The sequence below is a fragment of the Echiichthys vipera genome, assembly GCF_963691815.1.
Source record: "Echiichthys vipera genome assembly, chromosome: 8".
NCBI classification, from domain to species: Eukaryota; Metazoa; Chordata; class Actinopteri; order Perciformes; family Trachinidae; genus Echiichthys; species Echiichthys vipera.
In genome coordinates this window covers 25,611,127-25,638,993 of record NC_139833.1, presented here as the reverse complement: position 1 = coordinate 25,638,993, position 27,867 = coordinate 25,611,127, and the positions used below count along the sequence as shown (strand labels likewise).

At 40.8% G+C, this 27,867-nt stretch overlaps 1 protein-coding gene across 2 annotated transcripts; it reads left to right on the top strand.

The window, feature by feature from the left end:
• Positions 1-76: 76 nt before the first annotated feature.
• sult2st3 (sulfotransferase family 2, cytosolic sulfotransferase 3) lies at positions 77-9,520 on the top strand. Of its 2 annotated transcripts, none has more exons than XM_083919104.1 (6): positions 77-251; positions 3,495-3,703; positions 6,798-6,924; positions 7,090-7,184; positions 8,234-8,414; positions 8,717-9,520. In XM_083919104.1, exons 1-6 carry the CDS (start codon positions 116-118, stop codon positions 8,830-8,832), a joined length of 864 nt encoding a protein of 287 aa, XP_083775230.1. In that variant the 5' UTR covers positions 77-115; the 3' UTR covers positions 8,833-9,520. The 2 variants fall into 2 exon arrangements, with proteins under 2 accessions (XP_083775230.1, XP_083775229.1); XM_083919103.1 differs by lacking the exon at positions 77-251 and adding an exon at positions 1,939-2,214 and having other exon boundaries at positions 8,717-9,518.
• Positions 9,521-27,867: the final 18,347 nt, after the last annotated feature.

Sequence of the window (27,867 nt, the reverse complement as noted above, 5' to 3'; positions counted from 1 at the left end):
GAGCTCAGAAAAAAAGGGGCTATATGTAACAGGAGAACTCCAGAACTACTTCAGAGAGAGAGGAAGAAACAATGTTTCGTGTCCCGGCGAAGCCTTAACGCCAGACACGATCATCATGTCCTTGCAAGACTACATTCAGTACCACGGCCTGCTCCTGCCCCCTCAAGCTCACAGCGAGGAGAGCTTGGAGTATGCCCGTCATTTCTCTGTGGAAGACACCGATGTGTTTGCTGTGACTTACCCCAAGTCAGGTACAGTGTATTAATGATCTGTTCAGCTGTCTCTTTTCAGCTGTTCCACTAGCTTCATGGAGATGTAAGAGTAACAACTTTTGCGGATAGATATTTTCCATCTTTTAACACATACAAAGGTGCATGGAATTCCATTGCTAGGCAAAAACCATGGGTCCTTGGTAACTTCCTGTTAGCTGATTCATAGGTATAATGTTGAGTGATGTTTGTTTTTTTATCTTAATGTGCACATTTGTTTTCCTTGTCATTGGTCTCTAAACAGATGGGGGTTCTGCCCCTGTTTGGGCCTTGATAGCTGCTACATCATCATACATGACCAAACAGAGCAGGGGCCACCTTTTAATGAGAGAACTGGCTTGACGTTAGCTCCCATGAACAGTATTAAGTATCACCAACAGTTTGATGGTTGGTTGGTTATTGATAATAAGATGCTTTATTACTGTTAAATACATGTAGAATAATACCATCAGAGACGTTTTAGAAGAAGCATACAGAATGTTTGCTACCACTTGGCCCCAATGACGCATTTAAGATTATCTGTAAAACTGGGAAATGGTCTATACAAGTGAATTCTTCATGTATGCAATACCAAAATCTGTGCTCCTATAAATGATGATTCGATCAACATCAATGCTGCTTGAGGAAGAGAATGGATCTCTGTGTGTTGCCCACCTGAACATTTTCTGTACAGTACTGTGATGTTTTAGGCTACTTGGAAACAAAACTGCTTTTGTTTATGGACATATATCAGAATGTTTACTGACTTCCATTTGTCTTTTTGTGTGGTTTCTATCTGTGAGCCTTCACCACTGCATTTTACATGTACATGTATTCAGGGGTGGGGGGCACAAAAGCAAATTGCCCATGTCTAACTCACACAGTACCATGCCACCATAAATCCCAACTTTGTAGAGGCTGGTTATATCATTCAAAAAGTACTGCAATACAGCAATATATTTGTTTTCCCACCATTTCAATCATTTCTTTTTAGATGTGAATCTAAAATGTGAAGAATGTGAAGTCTGAAAATACATTTGTAACATTTTGAATAGTTTAGGGATCTGCACCCATGCATGTATTAATAGCAAATATTAGTCAAAAGGAATACGCACAATTTGGTTAAATTTATTTTTAATTCTTTTTCTTTAAAATTGCTTAACATTGCAATACTTTTACACACTTTAAAGGCATGGTGAAGTAATGTTTACCTTATTCTTGTCATATTATCGTATTACTGTCTAGTTGTATCTTATTGTGTCAGTTCATCTTTATCGCTGAGCGGACCTGTTCTCTGACCAGGAAGAGGCAATGTGCTGCCTTCAGGTTGCTCTCGGAAAGTTGCGTTTATGAAACCTTATTGTTTCATTAAAAGTTGTTGTGTGCTGTCACTTGGTTTTGCTCAGTTAGACTAACGAAACGGAGGCTTTACTAATTGGCTATTCATTACAAAGGTGTGGCAATAGTAAGTATTTGTGCTTCAGGAGAAAATGACCTATGGGGCTACTTGAAATAAGCGTAGTAGTCTTCAAAAGGACGCAACTCGGCAGAAAATACGCAAGCGGACAAAATATGAAGACTCAAGAAGAGTGAGTGTCATGACGCTTCAGTGTTTTTCTGGAGGCGGGGGTGTCGCGTGGTGTTTCAATTTTTCCGACGGACCTGAATGCAGCAGCGGAGCCACGTCTTGCCGTGATTTCGCCTGGTACACTTTTCATACGGACACTTTTCATACGGACACTCTTTATACGGACACTCTTTATACGGTCTGTGGTACGGACACTTTTCATCCGGACTGTGTTACGGACACTTTTCATACGCGACATGACGTGCTGTGAAAAGAAATACCTGCTGTATCACGGACTGCTGCTGCCCAAAGAGACTCATTCGTTAGAGAGCTTAAAGTTTGCGCAGGAATTCACGTTTAAAGACGACGACGTCACGGCTGTGGTTTACCCGAAGTCAGGTCAGTGTGTCTGTGGCTCAGTGTGTCTGTGGCTCAGTGTGTCTGTGGCTCAGTGTTTCTGTGTCATGACAGTGTCATGACAGGAGCCTCAGGGAGTCCTCCTGTGACACACCAAGGGGGAGAGACGAACCACAAAACTCTTGGTTTTCAACACAAAAGTGATTTTTGTGTTATATATATCACTGTTTACTTAACTGTTAGATTAGTAAATCATCACTTTGAGGGGCACGTGTAAAGTCTACTCAGCTCCAGTTCTTCTCACCATCGTCCTGTTCTCCCAGTGTACGGGACTACTTTATGCATGATTCATTGTTGTGGATGGATATGACAATACAAAGCCTTTTTTAAAGCCTGCTGATCATCAGCGTCTGTGTAAGAAAGTCCCCGTCCATTCGTGCTGTAGTGGAGGAGAGCAGAGATGGAGTCACACATATATTTGTCACCATTTCAATCATTGAAGAATGTGAAGTCTGAAAATACTATACTATATCATTTGCTAAAATTTGAATAATTTAGGGTATTTTTATTGGGGACGACAATTCATGTTTTTTCAGAAATTGGGGGGGTCCCATGCCCCCCCCAGATCTGCACCAATGCTTACAGCTGGAATTAAATGGGCAAGATAGAATCAAGCCCTGAGATGTGCGCCTTACCATTTCACCTATGACAACGCTTCCATAATAGGTGGGATATGTCTATAGATATACTAAGATATCGTGAAAAGCAAAGTGGAAAAACTTTGTAGATAAATTTGCGAATAATTTAATTTTTCATTCTTTAAGTGGCCTTCATGGTGCTTACATTGATATAACAGGATTAGTCAGGAGTACATTTTAATTCATTTTTATTTAAAACAGGCGAAATTATAACCTCCTTGACGGAAATAATTATTCAAAATATACCAAAAACTAAAGAAGTGGCATCTTTGTGCTCAACAAAGCGTTCAAAAGTGGCTGTGCTGCTGTTGACCTGTCGTGAAATCAATCCAGGAAATATAACCACGCTCTAATTGACTTTTCTATAGAAAGTTACCTACTCCAGCTTTAATGGGCAGATTTGCCAAATTATAAATAAATATAGGATATAAAGAAACAGTTTTTGGGGTGCCAAAGTTGTTTCAGTTATGTCAGAGGGAGAACCCACAGATTTGGTACTCCTGAATACACTGATACTGATTATGCTCTCTCACTCTGTTGGCATGTTTTCCTAATGGTAGAAGTAAGCCCTTGCAGCAGTCATGTATGGGCATGTATTATCTGCTGTGCTCTTCTTTTCTGCAGGTACAATCTGGATGCAGGAGATCCTCCCACTGGTGCTCAATGGGGGTGATCTGACCCCAATCCAAACCATTCCTAACTGGGACAGGGTGCCCTGGCTGGAAGAGAAAAGATTAGCATCGGTTGTGGATCAGCTGGCATCGCCGCGGGCACTGGTTACACATTTCCCTTACCACCTCATGCCCCCCTCCTTCCACGCCTCCAAAGCCAAGGTAAAAGAGTGGAGGCTTTGTGTCATTCCCGTGTTATTCCTGTGTTATTGGTCATGTGAAATCATATAAAATGCAATTCCTCTGAAATGTAATCCTGTCAGTTCCTCCAAATTCGGAATTATAATACGACCCCAATTCACATGAAGTTGGGACTTTGTGTAAAACTTATATAAAAACAGAATACAATGATTCCCAAATCATCAACCTATATTCAACCGAATACGCTACAAAGACAAGATGTTTAATGTTCAAACTGATAAACTTTATACTTGTTTTTATTTTTTTCAAATATTCACTCAATTCGAATTTGATGCCTGCGACCAGTACAAAAAAAGCAGGGGCAGGGGCATGTTTACCACTGTGTTACATCACTTTTCCTTTTAACAACACTCAAGTATTTGGGAACTGAGGACACCAACTGTTGAAGCTTTGTAGGAGGAATTATTTCCTGTTCTTTCTTGATGTACGACTTCAGTTGCTCAACAGTCCGGGGTCTCCATTGTTGTATTTTGTGCTTCATAATATGTCACATATTTTCAATAGCAGACAGGTCTGGACAGCAGCAGGCCAGTCTAGTACCTGCACTCTTTTACTATGAAGCCAGGCTGTTGTAACACCTGCAGAATGTGTCTTGGCGTTGTCTTGCTGAAATAATAAGGGACGTCCCTGAAAAAGACGTTCCTTGGATGGCAGCATGTGTTTCTCCCATAGACTGTAAAAAATGGACGTAGCCTCTCGGCCGGGGCCTGTTCTCTCAACTTGATCCAATCGTACTCTACTCTGGGAGCCGTTATCTTGTTGGACTATGACTCCCCCTCATTTCCTTTTACCAAAAAAGGGCATTGATGTGATTAAAAATATTAAAAAAACTTGAGAAGAGAGTTTGATGTGATGGCAGAACGGGTTCACCAAAATGAAATAATAAGCGCCCTTTGTTTGAACAGTTTGAACCTACAGTTTTGCATTTTCATATGTAAACATTTGTTTACATTTCGCTTTTGTTGCGTTATACAATGACATACAGTTTGTCAAAATAGAATGAACATAAATGAAACAGTCAATTAGATTTTTTGGAGTAAATTAATTGGCTATATCAGTGGTTCTCAAACTTTGCACAGGACGTTCCACCTCAGAAAATATCAGGCTCTCTCAAGTCCCACCACTAAGATCAGTGTTGAAATACAGCAGCGTAGGGCGGCAGACCAATCATTTTACCTCTGCTCACTCTCTTAACATCACAGTTCAGCTCTTGAGCATGACTACGTATTGGCAAAATATTACAACAAATGTTAAACTTATTTTAAATTACATTTCAAGGATCTTAAAAGTTTAAGTATTTTCTTAGTGTTATATTAATTTAGTAACTAATGTTTCTTTTCGTAATTTTGGAGATTCCTTCAAGTACCGCCAGAGAGAGCTTGAGTACCACAGTTTGACAACCAGTGGATTTGTTGATAAATGGTCAATAGATATTATCATTTATGTATTTATTTTCTCAGGTCCAATGTCAGGGGATGTTCTGTTGAGTTTAGAAAAAAGATTAAAAATTAACCCCCCCCCCCCCACACACACACACACACACACACACACACACAAAAAAAGCAACTATAGTTGCATGTAAGTAAACAGTCAAGGTGGGCAAATGAGTCAGAACAGCTGACCACAATTTAGCGTTTTATCAGCTTTTTAAAATGATTTATCTGCTTTCATATGCAGATATCTGTTTATAGATCAGCTTTTTAAAATGATTTATCTGCTTTCATATGCATCTGTTTATTGAGACGTTGTCTCTCAACTCCAACTCCATTCTGACGTCTCAAGTTGCTAATTGGACTGTAAACAATGATCTGCTTGGAAGAGGAAGACTTGACCTGTGTATCCACTGGCTACACTTGAAAGCCTGAAATATTAGCTGTTGCCTCCAGAGGCTGAATTATCGTCAGACAGACAGCTGATGGGTTCAGAGATTGGGTTGGAGCAGCCACACAGCCTATCTGAGCAACACGGCTCGGATGGGGAGATTTTAGGTCACTGGACAGGACACGGAAATGGTCTTTTGACAGTCAAATTGACATCATACACATCATACATCATTAAACTCACACACTCTGTTTAATTCCTGTGGACAGAATCTCAACCATCTCTGTCTAAAAGAAACAAATGGCATTCATAATGGAATAAAGTAACATTCTATTATTATATTCAATATAGTAAGACCGGCAGTCGCTACACGCTACTCATTCGAGATGTGTGGGTCTGGGCATGTCCTCATGTAGAATCCTAGTGGCCTGAAGGTAGACAATCCTCTCAGCGCTCAACATGGAGAAAAGGCTGTTAACTGGCTGGTGTGGATCTTTATGATTCTCCTAGTCTTATCCGTACAACCCTAACCCTGCCTATTGTATGTTCAGCTAAATTTTGCATTAGCAGCCCTGAGATACTGAATTATTGTACATGAGGCAGATTCTCCCTTTACCTCCATACATCCTGGACCATCATCCAGGAGCCTACTGTTTATTTTAGCAACATCTACAGTTAGAGGAGCTCCTTATTGTGGTGTTTCTGTGAAGACTTCTTTGGACTTTCTATTGTGTATCTGTCTGCAAGTGACACTGTTTTTTCTTGGTGTATATGTCATGTGTGATGACGGAGAATACACAGTGGAGCGGACCCAAATGCAGACACAGAACTCAGAATACGGTATTAACAAATTTAATAAAACTTATTTACAAAAGTTGGACTAAACACAAAGGAAAAACACGAAGAGAACTGATACAAACTGATACGATGAATGGACACAAGAGGACAGGTACACAGGGAGACATCAGGGTATGTAGAGGGTATGATCCGGCACTGAGTGAGGCTCAGTACCGGATTATATACAGAGTGGCAGGTAATCAATGTTAACAAGGATCACCTGCCAGGAAAACAAACTCAAACCAGAAAACAGAAAGAAAGCACATACAGAAAAACACCGGCAGAGGGAGACAAAAACAACGATTAAAAAGGAGAGAGAAACTGTCCAGAACCAATCACGACAGTATATGCATTATTCATCTCTAATACACATTTCACCTGTTTTGTCATTGAATAGGTGATCTATGTCATGAGGAACCCTAAGGACATCTTGGTGTCTTCATACTACTTCCATCAGATGGCCGAATTCCTCGAAGATCCAGGAACCTTTGATGAATTCATGGACAAATTCCTTGAGGGCAGAGGTCAGATGTCCCACATAAAGAGTTTACTCTGAAAAATGTATGAATTTCAGCAGTGGAGTGGTTCAGCATGTGAAGTGATTTGGATATTGAAAGCAGGTGAAAGACAGAACATCATCTTTGTACGTCATTTCTGTTATTGTGGTCTATTGTCCGTTTTGTCTGCAGTGATGTTTGGGAAATGGACAGACCACATGAAGTGCTGGAGAAACACAGAGCTGGGAGACAGAATAATGTACATCACATATGAAGAAATGGGACAGGTAAAACACTCCCCAGAACCCTCATGGCCTACTGCTGAGTTTTTGTGTTAAAAAACATCATCCATCTCATTAAAATCTCACAAAATGTCCTACCAGCATGTCTGCGGCAGTTCAAAGAAAGAGATTTTCATTTGTTATTGCCCTCTCAATATTGTGGTTTAATGTGTGTGTGCTTGTTTGGTTTAGGCTTTTTGCGATTTACTTTTAAGACTAAAACTAACAACAGGAAAACATGTTACCAGAGGTCAAACTGCTGTCTTTAATTTGCTTTTTTGTCAGAGCAACAATCCCAAAATTCAAAGATAGTTCAGGTTCCATTATATTGTATTACATGGCAGCAAAACTTCTTTACATGAGACTCAGTACCAGATACAAGTACCAGATACCAACAATTATCTGGTACTTATTATTACTGAGTAAATGGCGGAAACACGTAATTCAAAACTGACATCAATTGTATGTCAGTTGAGTAATTAATAAACGTGTTTCTGGTCTCTTTCACACAACAACACACCACTGTTACACACTGCACAGCTGCAGCAGCATCAGTCTTCTGCCTGTGTTTACACAGGATGTGTTCAGGTACACTATTGAGTGTAGGTCCCACACGTTTTCTCAGTACTTATGCACGTAAAACATAAGACCCTATGCTTTCATTCAAAATGGTGCATAACTGACGTCACCATCACTAAGCTTTCCACTGATTTCAGCCACTTGATTTCAAAAACATTGTACAATGGGGAAATGGGACTGTTTCTACTTGTTGTAGACCCATAAATAACACAAATTAAGATCCATAAGAACACTGTCTCATTTTGCGTCTCGGAAGTGAAATAAAGCACCCCTTCTGCTCAGGTCGAGTTGAACCGTGTTGAAAACATTGCTACTGGGCTTTAATAGAACTACATTGATTTTCATCAAAATTCTACCGCGGCGGCAGACAGTTTCAGCGAGGCAGCTGCCTCTAAATTTATAATGCAGAAAAACCCTGGTGCATTATGATATGATAATATAAGGTAACACCTGTGTGTCCATGTGCCCCTGTGCAGGACCTCCCTGCAGCTCTGCGACGTATATCAGATTTCCTGGGCCGTAACCTGAGTGAGGAGGTCATTCAGAAGATAGCAGAACATTGCACCTTCAAGAGCATGAAGGCCAACACCATGTCCAACTTCAGCCTGGTCCCTAAGATATACATGAACTCTGACAAATCTCACTTCTTCAGGAAAGGTGAGGCTCCGCGTGTCCATCATCATCACTTCCTCTGCTTTTGTACCTGTGCTTTGAAATACATTTAACTGTCTGATTTGATTGACGCTGAAGAGGTCAGTTTTAATACACCATAAGTGAGAGATGTACTCTGATATAGTTAGTGTTGTTTTGTAGCAGTAGTAGTTAGTTCATAGTTAGTGTATGATATTGTTTTCAGCCTCTATACAAATGTATTTCCGCTAAACAGCTGAATTTCTTTCATATCAGAGATTTGTTGTGTTCATGTGACTGTCTTGGTGTGTGTGTTTTCTATGTATTAGGTGTTGCGGGAGACTGGAAAAACCATTTCAGCTCAGAGCAACTGGCCAGATTCTCATCGGTCATTCGCAAAGAGCTGGAGAGTGAGAGCTTCACTCTGCCCTGGAGCCTGGACTGACCATCGACGGGAGCAAAGACAGAGACTGCAAGAGCAGTAGAAATGAAAGCAAGTAGGACATTGGTGCTATCTGAGCCAAAATGTTCTAGATTTTAAAAACACTAAACATGATTAAAACAATGATGCACATTTGCTGAATTCTTGCCAGCTTTTATTATATCACTACATAATGTTACTACTGAAAATATTATTTTTGTCTTTGACTGCATAATTGCCTTGTGTTTACTTAAAATAACTTTTCCCTACTCAATTACTGTGGAGCAAATATACAAAAGGGTTTTGGTTCTTATTAAAAGTAATTACCATTTGCACAAGGAGGTTTCACGATTGCCTAGTTAATGCTTAATTAATGTTCCTGTTTTGTGTTTTGGTTAATAAACTACAGGTTATTACCTATTTGTGTAAGTGAGGGAACAGACTACTTCCTTATGAATAAATGCTTAACAAAATGCATAAAAACAACCCCTGGTGTCACGTAAAACAAGCTGCTGTGTTTGGATTGGATAACAGTATTTTGAAAGACAATTTCCCAACAGTCTCAATCTGCAAAACTCTTTACACAAGACAATGAAAAGAACAGAAATATAGTCCAATAATGCAGAATGTGTTTCTTTATTCACTGTTCTTGAACTATCATGTATTTGACACATCTGTTCAGTTATGCTGTTTAAATCATACACATCTGTATCCTTCATTGATTGGTTTGGCTGTATTTTTGCTGCTGTATTTCAACCATTTTCAATGAAACCTTTTTTTCCACTATTGATGAGTTTTTACTGGATTGCTATGCATTCCTTCAATATCGCGGTTATACTACTTGAAATTCAAATCTACTTAATTATTTTTTCCTTTTTTCTATTTTTTTGAGAAACCATTTGTGATCAGTTGGTGATTATCACAACTACATCAAAATGAAGAATTACTTTTGTTATTTTTTCTATAACTTTATTTTTTTTAGTTTTAGACTATTCTTTACTTATATAAATCATCATTTTTTATATATATGTATTTTATATAAATCAAATAATAGATTCTGCATTTAAACATAAAACAAAGACACTGACACAAACAAACTACAAGATAATTAAACAAGTAATTACATGCGCACACACACACACACACACACACACACACACACACACACACACACACACACACATATAGGGGGATGTTCCTAACTCTTCCTTGGTGAATATATTTTCAAGAGTCTATCCTCTACATAAATCTTACTCCACTTTTCTTGGTCCCTAATTATGAAAGTTAATTTTTCCAAATGCAGAGTTTGTTCTACAATTGAAAGCCATAATTCCACAGCTAGTGACAGATTTAGGAACGTTTTTATTTTCATCTCTCATCTCTCATCTCTCATCTTCATCCGCTTATCCGGGGTCGGGTCGCGGGGGCAGCAGCTTTAGCAGGGGACCCCAAACTTCCCTTTCCCGGGCCACATTAACCAGCTCTAACTGGGGGATCCCGAGGCGTTCCCAGGCCAGTGTGGAGATATGTCTCTCCACCTAGTCCTGGGTCTTCCCCGAGGCCTCCTCCCAGCTGGACGTGCCTGGAACACCTCCCTAGGGAGGCGCCCAGGGTGCATCCTTACTAGATGCCCGAACCACCTCAACTGGCTCCTTTCAACGCTAAGGAGCAGCGGCTCTACTCCGAGTTCTTCACGGATGGCTGAACTTCTCACCCTATCTCTAAGGGAGACTCCAGCCACCCTCCTGAGAAAACCCATTTCGGCCACTTGTACACGCGACCTCGTTCTTTCGGTCATGACCCAACTTTCATGACCATAGGTGAGGGTAGGAACGAAGATTGACCGGTAGATCGAGAGCTTTGCCTTCCGGCTCAGCTCTCTTTTCGTCACAACGGTGCGGTAGAGCGACTGCAACACCGCCCCCGCTGCTCCGATTCTCCGGCCAAACTCACGCTCCATTGTCCCCTCACTCGTGAACATGATCCCGAGGCACTTGAACTCCTTCACTTGGGGAAAGGACTCATTCCCTACCTGGAGTAAGCAATCCAACGGTTTCCTGCTAAGAGCCATGGCCTCAGATTTAGATCCTCATCCCAGCCGTTTCACACTCGGCTGCGAACCGATCCAGTGAGTGCTGAAGGTCACTGACCGACGATGCCATCAGGACCACATCATCTGCGAAAAGCAGAGACGAAATCCTCAGCCCACCGAACTGCAACCCCTCCCCACCACGACTACGCCTTGAAATCCTGTCCATGAAAATCACGAACAGGATTGGTGACAAAGCGCACCCCTAGCGGAGGCCAACCCCCACCGGAAACGAATCCGACTTACTCCCGAGGATCCGGACACAGCTCTCACTTTGGGTGTACAGAGATTGGATGGCCCACAGAAGTGACCCCCTCACCCCATACTCCCGCAGCACCTCCCACAGTATCTCCCTAGGAACCCGGTCATATGCCTTCTCCAGATCCACAAAACACATGTAGACTGGATGAGCATACTCCCAGGCCCCCTCCAGGATCCTTGCGAGAATGAAGAGCTGGTCCGTTGTTCCACGTCCAGGACGGAATCCACATTGTTCCTCTTCAATCTGAGGTTCGACTATAGGACGAACCCTCCTTTCCAGCACCTTGGAGTAGACCCCGTTTCCCCCTCCTGAGATGTCGAATGGTTTTCCAGAAGCACCTTGGTGCCGCCCGAAAGTCCTTCTCCATGGCTTCTCCGAACTCCTCTCACACCCGCTGCTTTGCCTCTGACACAGCAGAGGCTGCAGCCCTTCTGGCCCGTCGGTACCTTGCAACTGCCTCCGGAGTCTTCTGGGATAGCATATCCCGGAAGGCCTCTTTCTTCAGTCGGACAGCTTCCCTGACCACGGGTGTCCACCACGGTGTTCGAGGGTTACCGCCCCTTGAGGCACCTAAGACCTTGAGGCCACAGCTCACCGCTGCAGCTTCAGCAATGGAAGCTTTGAACATTGCCCACTCCGGTTCAATGGCCCCAACCTCCACAGGGATGCCAGAAAAGCTCCGCCGGAGGTGTGAGTTGAAGATCTCTCGGACAGGGGCCTCCTCCAGACGTTCCCAGTTCACCCGCACTACTCGTTTGGGTTTACCTGGTCTGTCCAGAATCTTCCCCCATCCTCTGATCCAACTCATCACCAGATGGTGATCAGTTGACAGCTCTGCCCCTCTCTTCACCCGAGTGTCCAAAACATGCGGCCTCAGATCAAATGATACGATCACAAAATCGATCATCGACCTTTGGCCTAGGGTGCTCTGGTACCACGTACACTTATGAGCATCCTTATGTTCGAACATGGTGTTAGTTATAGATAATCCGTGACTAGCACCGAAGTCTAATAACTGACGACCACTCGGATTTAGATCAGGGAGGCCGTTCCTCCCAATCACGCCTCTCCAGGTGTCTCCATCATTGCCCACGTGGGCGTTGAAGTCTCCCAGCAGAACTATTGAGTCCCCTACTGGAGCCCCATGCAGGACTCCATTCAGGGTCTCCAAGAAGGCCGAATACTCTGAACTGCTGTTTGGTGCATATGCACAAACAACAGTCAGAGTTTTCCCCCCTACCACCCGCAGGCGTAAGGAGGCGACCCTCTCGTCCACTGGGGTGAACTCCAAGACCGCGGCACTCAGCCGGGGGTTTGTGAGTATCCCCACACCCGCCCGGCGCCTCACACCCTGGGCAACTCCAGAGAAGAATAGTGTCCAACCCCTATCCAGGAGAACGGTTCCAGAACCGAGACTGTGTGTTGACATCTTCAACAGCTCCTTAAAGCAAGCCATTGTCCCATCATGCTTCAAAGCCGCCACCATTATACCTGTGCCAAAGACATCATCCTCATCCTGCAACAATGACTACCGTCCTGTGGCATTAACACCCATCATCATGAAGAGCTTCGAACGGCTAGTCCAGTCACACATCAAATACACCCCCCCCCCCACCCCCACCCCCACCTTGGACCCCTTTCAGTTTGCATACAGGGCGAAACTATCCACAGAGGATGCAATTTGCTCTGCCCCCCACCCGGCCCTCACCCACCTGGAACAGAAAGACTCATATGTGAGAATGCTGTTCATATATTTCAGTTCAGCATTCAATACCATAATACCACAACAGTTCATCTGCAAACTGGACAAGCTGGGTCTCAGCAGTTCACTCTGCAACTGGCTGCTCAATTTCCTCAGCGAGAGGCCACAAGCAGTATGTGATGGGAACAACACCTCCAGCACCATAGTCTGAGTGATCCAATCACAAGTGGACAGACATCTGAGTCTTCTGGGGCGGCCTTTTGAAGGTAACCACAGAAAAACTCCAGAGAGCTGTATAACTTCATCTGCAGCTGAATAGGGAACAAATGGACACATCGGCAACAACCTGATAATAACATCCAGAACGCACGATTAACTCTCAGTGGTTTCTGTTTCAAAATGATAATGTTTACAAAAACAACCAAAATACACAGAGCTACAGGCTTGTGGGTAAAGCCTGTGAATGAGGACGTACTTCCTCTCACACACAGGGTGTCAGTTGAGGAGGCAGTCCCTAATGTGGACAAGAGTCACATACCCATTCTGACTACTGTTAGAATGTAACCACATGCTGCCTGAACCACTTAAGAATGTGGTTTTTGACATTCAATCACAATGTGTCCCCAATGCGTCCTGAGAGTGTTTCACTTGTAGTTAGACTGTCCATGTGTGTTCGGATCACTCAGACCACATGTTGATACCAAATGGAAACAGGGTCTCAGGTGTTTTCCCATTCAGTCTTCTTAAACTTAAAAAGTGGATCCACAGAAAAGGGACTAAAACAACATACCTAAAGACTGAGGGCAAACAGACTGAAAAAGTAAGAGTTATAATCATTTTTGGTATCTCTCAAATGGCTGAATGATCACACACACACACACACACACACACACACACACACACACACACACACACACACACACACACACACATACAGAAATGTGAAAAAAGTTGCTATCCTGCCATCTCAGTAATTGTCAAATGTGTAATATAGGAAGATGCATTCAACTGAAGTCAAACAAATGTTTGCAGCAGATCATTTATTTTCTTCAAATGTATTTCATTCAACCAATAGATGGCAGCCACACACACTGTTTCTACAGACTCTGGTCACCCTTAGTAATCAAACCTACACAAAATAGAAACACAAATACATTGACTCATAAAGACCAGGATAAAGACAATTGTACAGTAAAACTCTGTACATTCTCAGAAACCTGGGAGTTTGTTGTGTGATGCTGCTGTTAGAAATGTAGGCAGATGCTGGTTTTATTGGCACAATTACATTTTATAATATCTCTTGTTAGTGATCTAAGGGTGAGCACGCACTAGACTTCTCTTTAATTTGTTCTTAAGAAAGATCCTAAGAAATGTCTACGTCAGATTTCAGGATGTATTCTTAAACTGCAGAATTGTTTCCACCTGTGGTCTTATAATGATGAATCCCATTATCCTCGTCAATTCAGAGGGTTTAGGATAATTAAACGCCACGCCACTTCACATGATATTGCAGAAAAGAAAAGTTGAGTGAATTAAGTCAGGAACGCTCATACCAATGTCTAAGAGGATGGAGCATTAAACTTCCATGATTCTGAAGTGTAGGTGGGTTTTGCAGTCAAATAAGTACATCAGAGGCTGCTGGAGATGCCCATCCCTGCAGCCAGTGTAGATCACAAATCAAGTTTTCAGTGAGGAGCAGGAAAGTTGACTGGCAGAGTACATTGTCACTGCCTCAGACACTTGATGCAGGAGATCGCTCCCCATCAAAATAGCACAGGGACAACCAACTCATAGTGTGTGACTACCAGCGCAGTGATGGGGATGAATGTCACAAGTGCACAAGATGTATTTAACGGTCCATGTCTTTGGAACAGAATAAGCTTAGAGGCAGGTCACTCCATTCATTCACATTAGGCTTCCATTACACATTAAAAGAGAATTTATTAAGGATACTGTTTTTGAGGGATTCAAATGGAAGTGAAAGATGTGACGATCAACCCCGTTCTCCCCTACTTCTGCAGTAAGTCAATGCCAAACAAGCTGTCATATTGAGTAACTTCTCATTCTCTGCAAACATATCGATGATGCTAAGGGCACCATCTGCAACATCTTGCAGCAGTAAATATATATATATATATATATATATATATATATATATATATATATATATATATATATATATATATATATATATATATATATATATATATATATATATATATATATATATATATATATTTACAAATAGTTATCCTTTCGTACACACACTCAGTTATTAAACTGGGTGCACTGCTGGAGGTTGTTTTACTAACCAAAATCAGTTCACCATACAATAATATACAGAAAAATGCAAGAAGGGAATTCACTGCCAAGTCATATTTCACAAAAAATGATATATATGATTTTAAAACTGCTAAGAGAGCATATATGTTAGTAATGCATGTGTTCTGTTTGGTGTGTCTGAGTTTCTCTGTTAAATGATGATATTTAACTGTTAGATCATGGTAGATTCAGTTGTTTCCTTTGTGCTTGTGTTTTATAAATTGTGTCAATTGTTATGGTTTTATACAGTAGAGATGTGTTGTTAGTGTATTGTGATGAGTAATGTGAATGTGAATTATAACACAATTGTAACTGTGTGGACCCCAGAAATAGATGTTGTGATGCAAAAGCTATCGGGCATGTTAATGAACAAACAAATAAACAAAACTATTCCTAAAATAAATAAAAGTACCTGCTTTGGGCCTATAAAATAGCCAATTAACATAAATGTGGTGTTTGTGGTGGGGTTTTAATGAAAATAATGAAATGGTTATGATTATGATGATTCAATTGTTATTGTAATTTATTTAGATAATTGTTTTTGGCAGTTTCTCAAGCCTTTATTGTATAGGACAGACAGAAATGGGGTGAGAGAGAAGGGGGGAGACATGCAGCAAGGTCCGCAGGTCAGAGTCAATCCTGCGGCCGCTGCCTCAAGGACCCTTTATATGGGGCAACTGCTCTAACCACTCAGCCACCAGCCACCCCACAACTGTAAAATTTAAGAAAACAAAATAACCAATTATAGCACTCAAACATGCTCTTGGGTGTACGTAGGTTCGGTTCTTATCCGAGAACAAACTCAAATAACATTCAAACTACATGAGGACTGGACGCACAGCGTATGTAGGGGCTACATTTAATGCACTAAATTGTGCAGATCTGCACATTGCCATCTGGTACAATGAGGTATGTATTTTAATGAGATGAGCCGCGTAAAAAAAAAAAGAGTTGACTCGCCAAGGCCCATGCCACAGCAGTGGCTATCAATAAAGATAGAAGTCACATAACAACACAATGAGAAATGAGGCTGTATATTAAGTTTAATTGTGATTACATACATGTTGTCAATATCTTCTGGATGATCCTGAAATATTTCTATATTTTGAAACATTTTCAATTAATTTGATTAAAACCATTTAAATGTGTTAATGCACACTTTGTAACATTAACTTAAAAGTTAAGTAGGTTATTACTGTAATAGCTCCTCTGAGTGTGTGTTTGTGTGTCCCTCCCATCTCACTCTCCCCTGAGTTCTGACACTACTTCAATTACAGGGTGGCCTTTTGGGCCCGGGGGAGGATTTGTGTGTGTGTGTGTGTGTATGTGTGTGTGTGTGTGTGGGTGTGTGTGTGTGTGTGTGTGTGTGTGTGTGTGAAGGCTATCTGTTGAGGCAGACGGTGTGGTGCCTGCTCCAGGACACCCACCTCGCTGCCGTCTAGTGCCCACTGGTCCTGCCCTGGGCTGCCCACAGGATGCTAGCCTGCTTTGAAGCACTCTTCTCATCAACATACTGTAGACATACACACTTACACAAGATAGCCAAAAGGTCCTCAGATGATGTTGTAATCTTTTGAGAGACTGTAACAATCAGTCAATCAGTTAGATTAGTTGATCCGTGTTTGAAATAGGTTGCTTAGGTCTAAGGGTTATTCACTCAGTATATCTGAGGTCTTCTGCCACACGAGGCTCAATCTAAACATGTCCCTGTTATGTTTGTCTGAATTTGCCTATCCACTAATTTAGCAAGAATGTAAGAAAACAAAGGAGGTCGCCAGTTCCAGTAACCACACCAGCTGGACTACTGTGTGTGTGAAAGTCAGGTCCAAACTAACAACAACCCAGGGATGTTTTCTGGGCCAGGGCTTTCATGTATGTAACGTCATCTGTTTGTGTGCCCTCCCCTTCATTTAAAGGAATACTTTAAACCAGTAAAATACTTCTCAGGGTTTTGAAAAAATGCTAATCATCTTTCCAGCAGAGTTTGATGAGAATATCGATAACACTCTCGTGTCTGTGTATATTTAGCTTCAACCAGCAGCTGCTTAGCTCAGCTTAGCACAATGACCGTAAATTGAGGGAAACATTTAGCCTGGCTCTGTCTAAAAGTCACAAAATCCACCCTTCATCACTTCTAGAGCTCATTCTCAGTTAAAACTGGAGGCATATTCTCTGAAACTATATCCTGACAGCACAATGAGACAGATAATCTGTGAACTGACAACCAATCAGAGCCGAGGTGTATCTGACGCAATTCAATGACTGCTCATTAATTACGATCCAACTGTGAAACTAGGCAGCGCTGATCAAACCTGAATCGAGATTCGAATCCCTATTTCTTGCGTGTTGTGTTTTCAGAAACATATTTTAGAGTACCGTTTAGCTGTAAAATGAAAACGTTTGTCCAGCTGGTGAGTGGGGCTTGTTTCTGGCTGGACTTGGTCACACACTTTCTCTTTTTAGTACACTAAGATATGTTTCTGAAAACACTTTATGCAAGAAGGCAATGCAGTACATCGGAGTGCAGAGCAGTCCTTGACACTGCGTCAGAGACTCCTCTGCTCTGAGTGGCTGTTGTAGGTCAGGCGAAGAGGTACGGCTACATGACTTTTCACAGATCGTCTGTCGTCTTTAATCCATACAGGTGCCCAAGTATAAAAACTACATTTTGATTTTTTTTATACTGAATAGATATAATATAAGATAAGATTATAAGATATAATGAATATAGAAGCTAGGCTAGCTGTTTCCAGTCTTTAAGCTTGGCTAAGCTAGTTGACTAACGGCTGACTCCAGCTGTATCGGCTACTTACTGTACAGACATGAGAGTATCTGCACATTCATGCTCGGCAAGACAGTGTAATAGAGTTTTTGCTCAAATGCCACACACAGACACACCCCACCTGAAGGTCTGAAAATGAGCCATACATCTTTTTATTAGATTTATCTTTCATAAAACCTGTAGCCCCCGAAGCTGACTATTTTATCCATGATATTTTGGTATCATTTGCATAACTAAATTGTCCGTGCTCGATGTTCTAGTTAGATTGGCCACTTACAGTCTGCTGCCAGCCCTCCCCAGGGTCATATAGCCTGCTGTAGACAGCTGCAGATAGATAAGTGATAACATACAGCGCCGCATCTAAACATCCTCTCCTCCCTTTTTGCATGACACAGGAAAGTCATCAGCAACACTGATGCACCATCACCCCTGTATGCCTTCTTGGTATATACAGTACAAGGCATTATTCATCTTTTTACCTGGTACCCCGACACTAAGCAGGATGTTCTTCCTTTACTTTTCTTTTTTATTCGCTCTTGATGCTTCAGAATATTCACTTATTTACTACAAATATTTACTTATTTAATACTAATATTGCTTTTTTGTTATTATTTAATAATGTTATTAATAATAATACTTTACTGTTGCTTTGTCATCAATTCCCTGTTTTTCAGATTAAAACCTCATGTATCTATGTGACGTCAATCCAAATATTGTGTGCATGTTCTTTAGATGGAGGGGGGCCTTTCCTCGGCTTTGTGATAGACTAACAACGTACACATTCTGTCTGGCTACACACACCAGCACTCCAATCCATCCCTCCGCTGTACATATCATTCATGCTCCCTTGTGTTCATATGAATGTACCAACGATATTGACACAACATAGAGAGGAGTTTAACCATGTTAAGAGATAGCATTTGTAGACATGTGAATTACTTACATTGCTCTCTCTCTCTCTCTCTCTCTCTCTCTCTCTCTCTCTCTCTCTCTCTCTCTCTCTCTCTCTCTCTCTCTCTCTCTCTCTCTCTCTCTCTCTCTCTCTCTCAAACACACACACACACCCACACACACAGTTTTCAGTCACGCCCCACCCAGGGTGTCTGCACAGTTCCGGGCCGTGGAGCAATTAGCAATAATGGCAGGAAGCTAGTTAGTGTTATCTGCTGCTATGGCGGCCTCCACTGTCACTGACCCTGGACCAGTCACGTAGAGACACAGACATCTAGGCAGAGAGCCTGAAGAGAGGAGAGGGATGTGTCCTGAGAGGACATCCAAAACTGTTACATACTCATTTGATATGACATTAATTAGCAATTAATAAACCCGCAGTATCGTTCTTCAAATGTCGTTTCATGTATTTTGAGTAACACAATGACAGAATGTGCCACTGCTTTGTCTGCAGTGAGGCTCCTGGCTGCAGTTCAGATGTCTCTCTATTGTTTCAGCAGCATGTCTCTCTTCCTGTATGCATGACACTACACACATGCTGAGGAGTGGGCGACTGAGTGGGTGTGTTTCGGGGGGCGACAGGTTGACGGTCTGAGTGGCGCTGCAGAGCGTAAGAGGATGTGATCAGGGAAGCCCAAAAAAGACTTAACAAAATAAACAGCAGAAATCCCTGAATGAGCCTCAGACACAACAATCACGTAGGTTTGACCAGCTCCAGGTCACGTCGTCAGACTGGCAGGCGCAGAGATGAAAGCTTTCATGGTCCACTGTGATTGTATTTACGCAGCATTTAAGTCAACATCTGGCAGGATTGTGGTTATGCAGAAAATCGAGTACCTTCAAGGACTGCATAAAAAACTAGTGATACTAAGGGATCATCTTGGAGTCAAGACTTATGCTAATTATTACATATAGTACATCCAGCGGTTTATAGCACAGAGGAGGACCCAAATGCAGAACATTACAGGAAGGAGAGAAGAACTCAAAGAAAAACTGGTTTAATTTTACTCAGCAAGCAAAAAGAACAAAACAGAGCTTCAAAACAGAAAAAACTGACAATGGACTGACAAGGAACAAAAGGGGACCATATAGATAAGAAGACCAATCACAAACAAGACACAGCTGGTGAGGGCAATGTACACAATTGGAGCACATAAGGACAGGAAGGAACAAGGCAGGGCACAAGAGCAGAGAACTTCAAAATAAACCAGGAAACCAACTACGAACATTACAAAATAAAACAGGATCACGACAAAGCTCTATTTTGATGCTTTTGTTATGCACTCTCGCACCTAATTTATATTCAAAGAACATGTCTTTATCATTGAAATACCGAAATGTGTACCTCACAAAGCTTTTGTTTGATTTGAAGATTAATTATGAATACATAACTATTACTATTATGTATTTATTTTTATATAAAAGGGACAGTTTAAAACATAAATTTCATCATGTGATCTGTACCAGATTAAAGCTTTTAGATAATTCACATCTTTAGGTCAAAATAAAGCACAATAACAAACAGTATTCAGTAAAATGTTCTGTGGTACAAGTTATACAAAGTAAAACACACATGACACACAATGCAAAGCCACATGCAATAGCACATCACAAATGTATGTTTATTAAATAAAACCAGGTTGTGAATTATTTCAGTTTTCGCTCCTTCAGGCAGGGTGTTTCTCTGATTTGTGGCTTTTATAGAAATAGCTGATTGGCCAAATGGTATGATGCAATCACAATATTTAGACTAGTTTTACAGCTGGTAGCTGAGCTGTGTTTGCATGTGTGACAACAGTGTCATCTGCATACATTTGCAGTTATATATCATGACACTGTTGAGACCATTAATATAAAGGCTAAATAATAGGGGGCCTAGCACTGATCCTTGTGGAACACCAATTGTGCATTTCATTTTACAGTGCATCACAAACTTTAACACGCTACATGTTTTTACATAAATATAAAAACATTGCTCTAAATCATAAGTTACATTTAAGAGTTCTGATATGAAGACATGATGGACTGTAGCCAATGTTTTACACAGATCCAAAAATGCAAAGATATATACCAAAAGTGCTTTTGTTAAGAAATGATGTCAGTTGTTTAATGATAACTTTCTCTGAATCATTTGAGTGTACTGGCAGTATACTTACTAATCAGTAGTTACTGATATCAAGGTGCTTTCCAGATTTAAAAATAGATGTGACAATGGCAATAGTGTCTAGTGTAAATGAATGACTGTAAAAGGGCTTGACATGAAGCCTATTGACATGGTGTTATATGTTTCATAAGTTGTTGCAAGAATTTTTGGGTTTCTCTTACAGATATGCATAGATGTCCCCTATGCCAGTTAATACTTGGCCATATTCTTTTTACAGGTTCTTGAAATTAGATTATCTTGTTCTAAATGTTTATCAGCTATAATCTTATGGGAAATGTCCCTTTGTTTGGCTCTCATGTCTTCACATGATCTGGATCAGAGGACAAGTTGTATTCACCATTGGATAAGAGCGGAGATATTCAAATATGTCATTTTAGAATAGGAAAAAATAACACATTTGTATTGCATGAGAAAAACTGCATGGTGTTTGAACCACACGGCATGGAATTAGCATAAAGTGTGCTGCCTGTAAACGGGAGACTGTTTTTTATACAGATGTCTTGAGGTAAGGAACCTCCTACTGTAGCTTTAAGACAAAGCCAACTACAGCCTCTTAAAGACAGTAATGTCAGCCAAGGCCGCTGGTGGTGCCCACAAGTTAAAAGTGGAGAATTATTTGGGCCTAAACCCTGTCCAGAAAAACAGACCACCATGTTAATCTTCCCTTTTCCCAACTCAACAACTCCCCAAGGCAACAGCTCAACAAAAGTAACACTTCTAACCAACACTGAAGGCTAAGATAAGATATTCAAGACAACCTGTTTTAATGATGTCTGCTAAATGAGATGCCACGTGTTTGAAAGAAAACATCCTTAACGGAAATTGTAGTTAAATATCTGCTGCTGGCAAACTTCTCACAGCCGGCTGTGGTGTTTGGACATGGATTCATTCACTCATGTGATTGCATGCAAAATAAACTATAAGTTAAATAAACAAGGCCCCACTATGGTATTATTGTTTGTATTGCTACGCTGGGATGGGGTCAACAGTTTCCCCTTTAGTTCAAAATGTCAAAGGAAACTTGAACTCAAGTACCCAATTGTTATTTATGTAATCTTAGTAAAATAACTGATTCTAAATGTAGAACAAATCTAATGTGCCTGATCTGTAATCCTGCCTGAGAAGCATATCAGCGAGAGGAAGTCAGGTCTGACGGGAGGAAGTTGAGATGTTTTCACATTGTCCAGGGTTCATATCTGGTTCAAACATTGTCCAAAGTTTGCCTTTCTAACATGTAGCCACCTTTTCCATGTCAGGCTCACTTATTGGAAATACTCAATTAGATTTAATCGAAACGCCTGGGCGGAGCATGCAGGAGGGAGGACATGATGCGGAGTACACCGCTGGTTTTTGATTAGGTCATAAACAACCAAGTCTCTTGCCATTGCTAGATCTTAGACATATTCGTTGCTCTCTTTGTTTAAATGACCGTTCTTCACCTTCAAAGAATTGTTTTCTTCTGGTTTTGTACCAGCCGCATGATAGAAAAATTATCATCAATGTCTTCACACATGGGCTCAAATGGAGATTACGAATGACCGATCAAACTGATTATGACATTTGCATTCTTGTAATACAGCTCACCGGGTAATGGTCGAGATAACTTCTTTTTGCAGTGCATGCGTGGCTCTAGCGATTCTCAAACGTTATCCTACTGCTGTGTGTTTACAAATGACTAAGCACCATTTTTCTTAGTTATTCTACTTGTTGGTAATTGATACAATTCCTAAAGTGTACTCTGTAGTGCTCAGTTCTCACACTCTGATAGCAGTTGCAGGCTTTATTTTAATAAGTGAGTGACGAAACATCAGTAGCACATCTGCAGCTGGATCTGCCAGAGATGTTAGATGTTCACATGAAAGATCTGAGGGCGACATTTAGGATTGTTTAGACTGCCCAGCTGTTTGATGAGAGACATGGCTTTGGCTGATAAATCATTTCTTTGAGAACTACCATACTTTGTACCACTCTCGCCTCTCAACAAAATCCCTTAAATATTTTCTCCTGCTCATCTTACTGTGGGAATAGCAGTATCTGTGGGGGGCTGTGCCCCTGACCTGACTTGCATAGTTTCTCTTACTTAAGTCTCTCCTGCCTGTACACTGCAGGTGGGGCCTCCATTATTGGGGCGGCAGTAGCTCAGTCTCTAACATCTCTCCTTAAGTGCATGTATAGATCCTTTCTTTGCATGTGTGTGTAACATGTATAATAATAAGATAATAATAATAATAATAATAAGAGTGAAAAAAATTCAATTTCCCCGTTACGGTATAAATAAAGTTCTTCTTCTTCTTATTTAACTGACATGAAATCACAGATGCTCAGAAGAGACCAGGCAGACAGACAGTAAGGAGACAGTCACCTGTCTGTGTCCACCACTATGAGTTTCCTGTATGGCACAAGAGGACAGGAAGAGAGGAGCAGGAAATAGTCCGGGTCCCTCCCATTATTAGCCAAAGGGGGTCTAGAGGTCTGGCTCAACGTTGCACCGGTCTGGAATAGATATGAAACGGTAAAAACACACACAATGCACGCACAGACAGGGTATAGAAGGAGAACACATGGCAGTGTTTGTTTATTAGTTGTTTATGTAACAACAATGGTTGGCGTAAACAGAGGTTTAGATGACCTCAGGGCGCCTCTTTTACTATCTTCTCTGTGTATAAGCTGGATAAATATAACCAAAAGCTGCACTGCTGTCACTTTCACATTAATAACAATGGACAGAATAGAGGAGAAGGGAAATATTTTTTTTTAGTTTAGTCCGGTGTGGTGCTATTTAAGTATCAATGATGATGTTACAGACGTGAGCACAAGCCGTGGCTCTGCGTGTGAGGAATAAGCAGTACTTGGATTGCTGTGATGCTAATTACAACTTCAGTGTTGAAGCATTGTTTTTGCAATCCCTAAAATATCCTGGTAGTATACATGTTTGTCTGCTTAATCCAGTAACACGGCTGTAAATGGAAAGCATTTCTTCTTAAATGTGAAATTCATTGTAAAATTAAAATGATTTATCTCGAATAAGAGACAGTTGACAGTTATATTAGTTAATGTGAAGTGAAATATGTCACCTCATATAAAACAATGGGCAAATAAACGTAGAAGTGGGGTTTGTCCTGTTTTTGTCTGCCTAAGCTACGTTTGACCTTTTTGAGTTTGACTTTTAAATGATCAGATGTAAAGATGATCATAACTTGACATTGGAGATTCCTTGTCCTTGACTGAAGGGTGTGTAAACACAGCCTGGTCTCACCAAAAGGCGTGTGAATGACACGCTATTTCTCTCAAGCCATCTCGCGTATAATTCCAACGCATGTCATGTTTTTTGCGTGTCATTTCACGCCATGTAGTCTCAATTGACTTGTATAGTGCAGAGATGGCATTGTCATTTCACGCACAAATGTCATTGAGGGAAAACCCACGTGTTTGTATTTCTCCGCTACTTTCCGGAGAAATACGAAGTGGTGGAGCTTTCTGTCAGAGGGTTGTTTTTAAATCAATATTTCATGTGAAGGATGGCTGAAATAACGGGCGTGAAATGCTCTAACCCTAACCCTTACCCTTACCCTAACCCTAACCCTAACCGCTAACCCTGACCCTAACCCTAACCCTAACCCAGACCCTAACCCTAACCCTAACCCTGGGGAACTACGGGCGTTAAATGACACGTGAAAAGCTTAATATGCGTAGACATGCACGCGAAAAGTCATGCAAGTCATGAAAAGTGGCTTGCTATTTATACGCCCTCCCATGAGACCACGTAGGTAAACAAAATAAATGAATACTCCTGTGATGGTCTCTGCACATGTGAGGAGAATGAAGAGCTATTGTCTGATTCTGCTGTCATGGCAACACATAACTAGCCCCCTTTTCTCACATTTTGTATGCTATAGTGATTAGATTTAAATCTTTGGCAATAACATAACGCTTGAGGTCGGAGCCATCACTGAATTATTTCAGTCTTCAGAATGTGTTGTCCATCTGTGTGTTGATCCCTATTGTTGTATCCAATATATTGGGGCTCCATGTACAGTTTTCAGTGAATTGTTGAAATGTTGAGCAGCACATCTTTTACAGTGTGGACTGTTATGAACTCCCCATCCATTTTAATATTCACCTTAAACTAGCTTTTTAAAACAACCACTGCAGCATTTTGCAACTTTGAAAGTCACTGTCCACCTTAAGTGAGTCAGATTAAACATTTTATTTCCAAATCAGCCAACATTCCTAATAATAAATGATATACTCCAAGGATCTGTGACCAGCCAAACATGGAGACAACGTATTGACTTGTTGAAGGTATAATTTCAAAGTAAATAGCAATCCTCTATTAATCTGTTGATATATTGAATTATCAGGCCTTGTGTTTAATAAAGTGCTCACTCATACGTCCACGTGTTACTGTGGGGTCAACCTTTAAAATGACTTTAAATTCAATAGTCTTGCTATTCTTACAATAATAAGCTACACATAGCTTATTATTAACAAGGCTGGTTATATGATCTATGATCTGTTGTTTATAAAGTTTCATGTTATGAAATGCAATTATTTGGTATATTACAAAATAACACAAATAATGTTCACTGCTATACTGCTGAATTTTAAATACATAAATGTGAATATGATTAGAGATATATTTGTAACTTCCATTGTTGGCGTTAAATTATGGAACAACATAGATTTAAGAATGTAATGTAACTCACTTTTGTTTGTTTGTTTAAAGAATGCTTTATAAAACAATTTTTGAGAGTTACAAGTGTGAATGATTTTATTTCATTATTTTGATTTCTGAATGGTATCTTAAATTGATAAGAATGTAGGACAGACATATAAGCATTATGCTTCTGCCTGTGCCTTGTGTACTAGATTGCATATAATAATGTAATACTGTTATACCTATCCAACATTAATAAGATAATCTTGTACATAGAGCACACACACACACACACACACACACACACACACACACACACGCGCACACACACACACACACACACACACACACACACACACACACACACACACACACACACACACACACATACATACACACATAAATGCATAGGGGGTATAACCAGCCAGTGTGGTAGCCCTGCTATTTAGTTTGGGTGGAGAGGACGTCTCTGGCACCCAGACACACGGACCATTTAAGTATCATGTGCAGGCTAACCCCTGATCATTATCGTTGTGTATGCGCACTAAGTACTTCCTGCATCTTGATGTTACAGTAATACTATGGAGTGATGTCAGCATGATGTCAGCAGTGTATTGGGAACGATGTCCTATCAGTAGTAGGAATTTTAAATTGGAGACGTGGAAGCTGTAGAGAGATTTAATAATTGAGATGGATATATAAATTCTGCTGAAATATTAGCACACGTTAAGGTTGATCCCTGTTATATTCTCTGCCACGATAAACACTGAACAACAACTGACTCCTAGACTGTGAAGCTGTGTGCGTCAATTCGTCAAGTGCAATATTACAAACACAACTGATCAGAGTTCAGTCAAACTCAAAGAAACAACGTGTCTGTGTTCAGTCCAGCCATATCTCAACAATACTTTACAAATAAGTACAGTATCATGCACATACAATCATGCCAATCTTGCAAAACATCTCGGATTTTGCAGATGAGATTTGGTGATTTACATAATTTCCATAACATAATAATTTCTTTCTGTCTGGACTCCTAAACAAAGCATCTCTAAATATAAAATGTCACTGAGTTTTTGCTACTGTAGCTGCAGCATGTTCCTAGTGTGTTAATATACCAATGTAAGAGTCTTTATTATACAGTAAATGCTCTGTTCATAAACAAACATGACAAGAAAGTATCAGGTTTTCCACATATGATGCACATTCAGGATCCCTTGGCGTCATTTTTTAACTCGCTTTGTTAGGTCAAGGCAGAGACGATGGTTTAGTTTAAAATAAATACATTTGTTACATAAGCTATTTATGTAAGTTAAGTGGCCAATGTAATTAGGTCACACTTTTGGTTTCATACGGGGCACAAACAGTGGCCTCTGAAAGTCATGTGTTGGTTTGACACAACCATCAACCTTTGTCCCTTTTGGGTTAAATGCAGAGAGTCATTTTCACTTCATTGTACTGTAAAATTGAATATGACAAATAAATAAAGCTTCTTCTTAAACCTGGGTACCTACACCGGACCACCTGAACTGATGCAACTGTCGACACCAAAACAGCTTAAGCTTCAATCAGTTTTACAGATGTAACTATAAATGACATTATGTTTTCCTGTGATCTTTGTCAAAATGCACTGCAGCACTGTTGCTAAACGGCTATTGTCATTTTTTAAATGATCAATTATGAGAGTTAACAAGAAAAAAACTCAAAAGAAAGTGACGCATGGCAGCTGTCAGTGTGTGCCCGCCCTTGTTAATGGCCCTCGTTAGAAGCTCTCATTATGAGCACACTCCGTTCTTATGAGGCATAATAGCACTGCTTGATAGTCAACCTGATAGGTGGCCCCTTTGGACTCTACCCGTTTCATTTGCTGGCAGGACGACGATGTTGAGCTATCAAGGGGGAGGTGGGAGGGGCAGGCTGGCTGTTGGCCAACAGAAGTGATAGGACCCAGAGGAACGAAACTTGAGTGGCAACGAGCACTAACACCACGTAGATGAAAGGGCAGTGATGTAAGCTGTGTGTTTGGGTTTGTCAGTTAACGATGGTCATTTTATGCACCCCTATCGTTCCATTCATGTTAAAACACAAAGTTGGATCAAATTCAATTCAAATTCAATCTGTGTGTGTGTG

Bases quoted from the DNA above. Each gene is read 5' to 3' on its own strand.
- sult2st3 (XM_083919103.1), top strand. From the start codon at position 2,073: ATGACGTGCTGTGAAAAGAAATACCTGCTGTATCACGGACTGCTGCTG. The intron at 3,704-6,797 runs GTAAAAGAGTGG...GTCATTGAATAG, and splicing joins TCCACGCCTCCAAAGCCAAG to GTGATCTATGTCATGAGGAA. The intron at 8,415-8,716 runs GTGAGGCTCCGC...TCTATGTATTAG, and splicing joins ATCTCACTTCTTCAGGAAAG to GTGTTGCGGGAGACTGGAAA.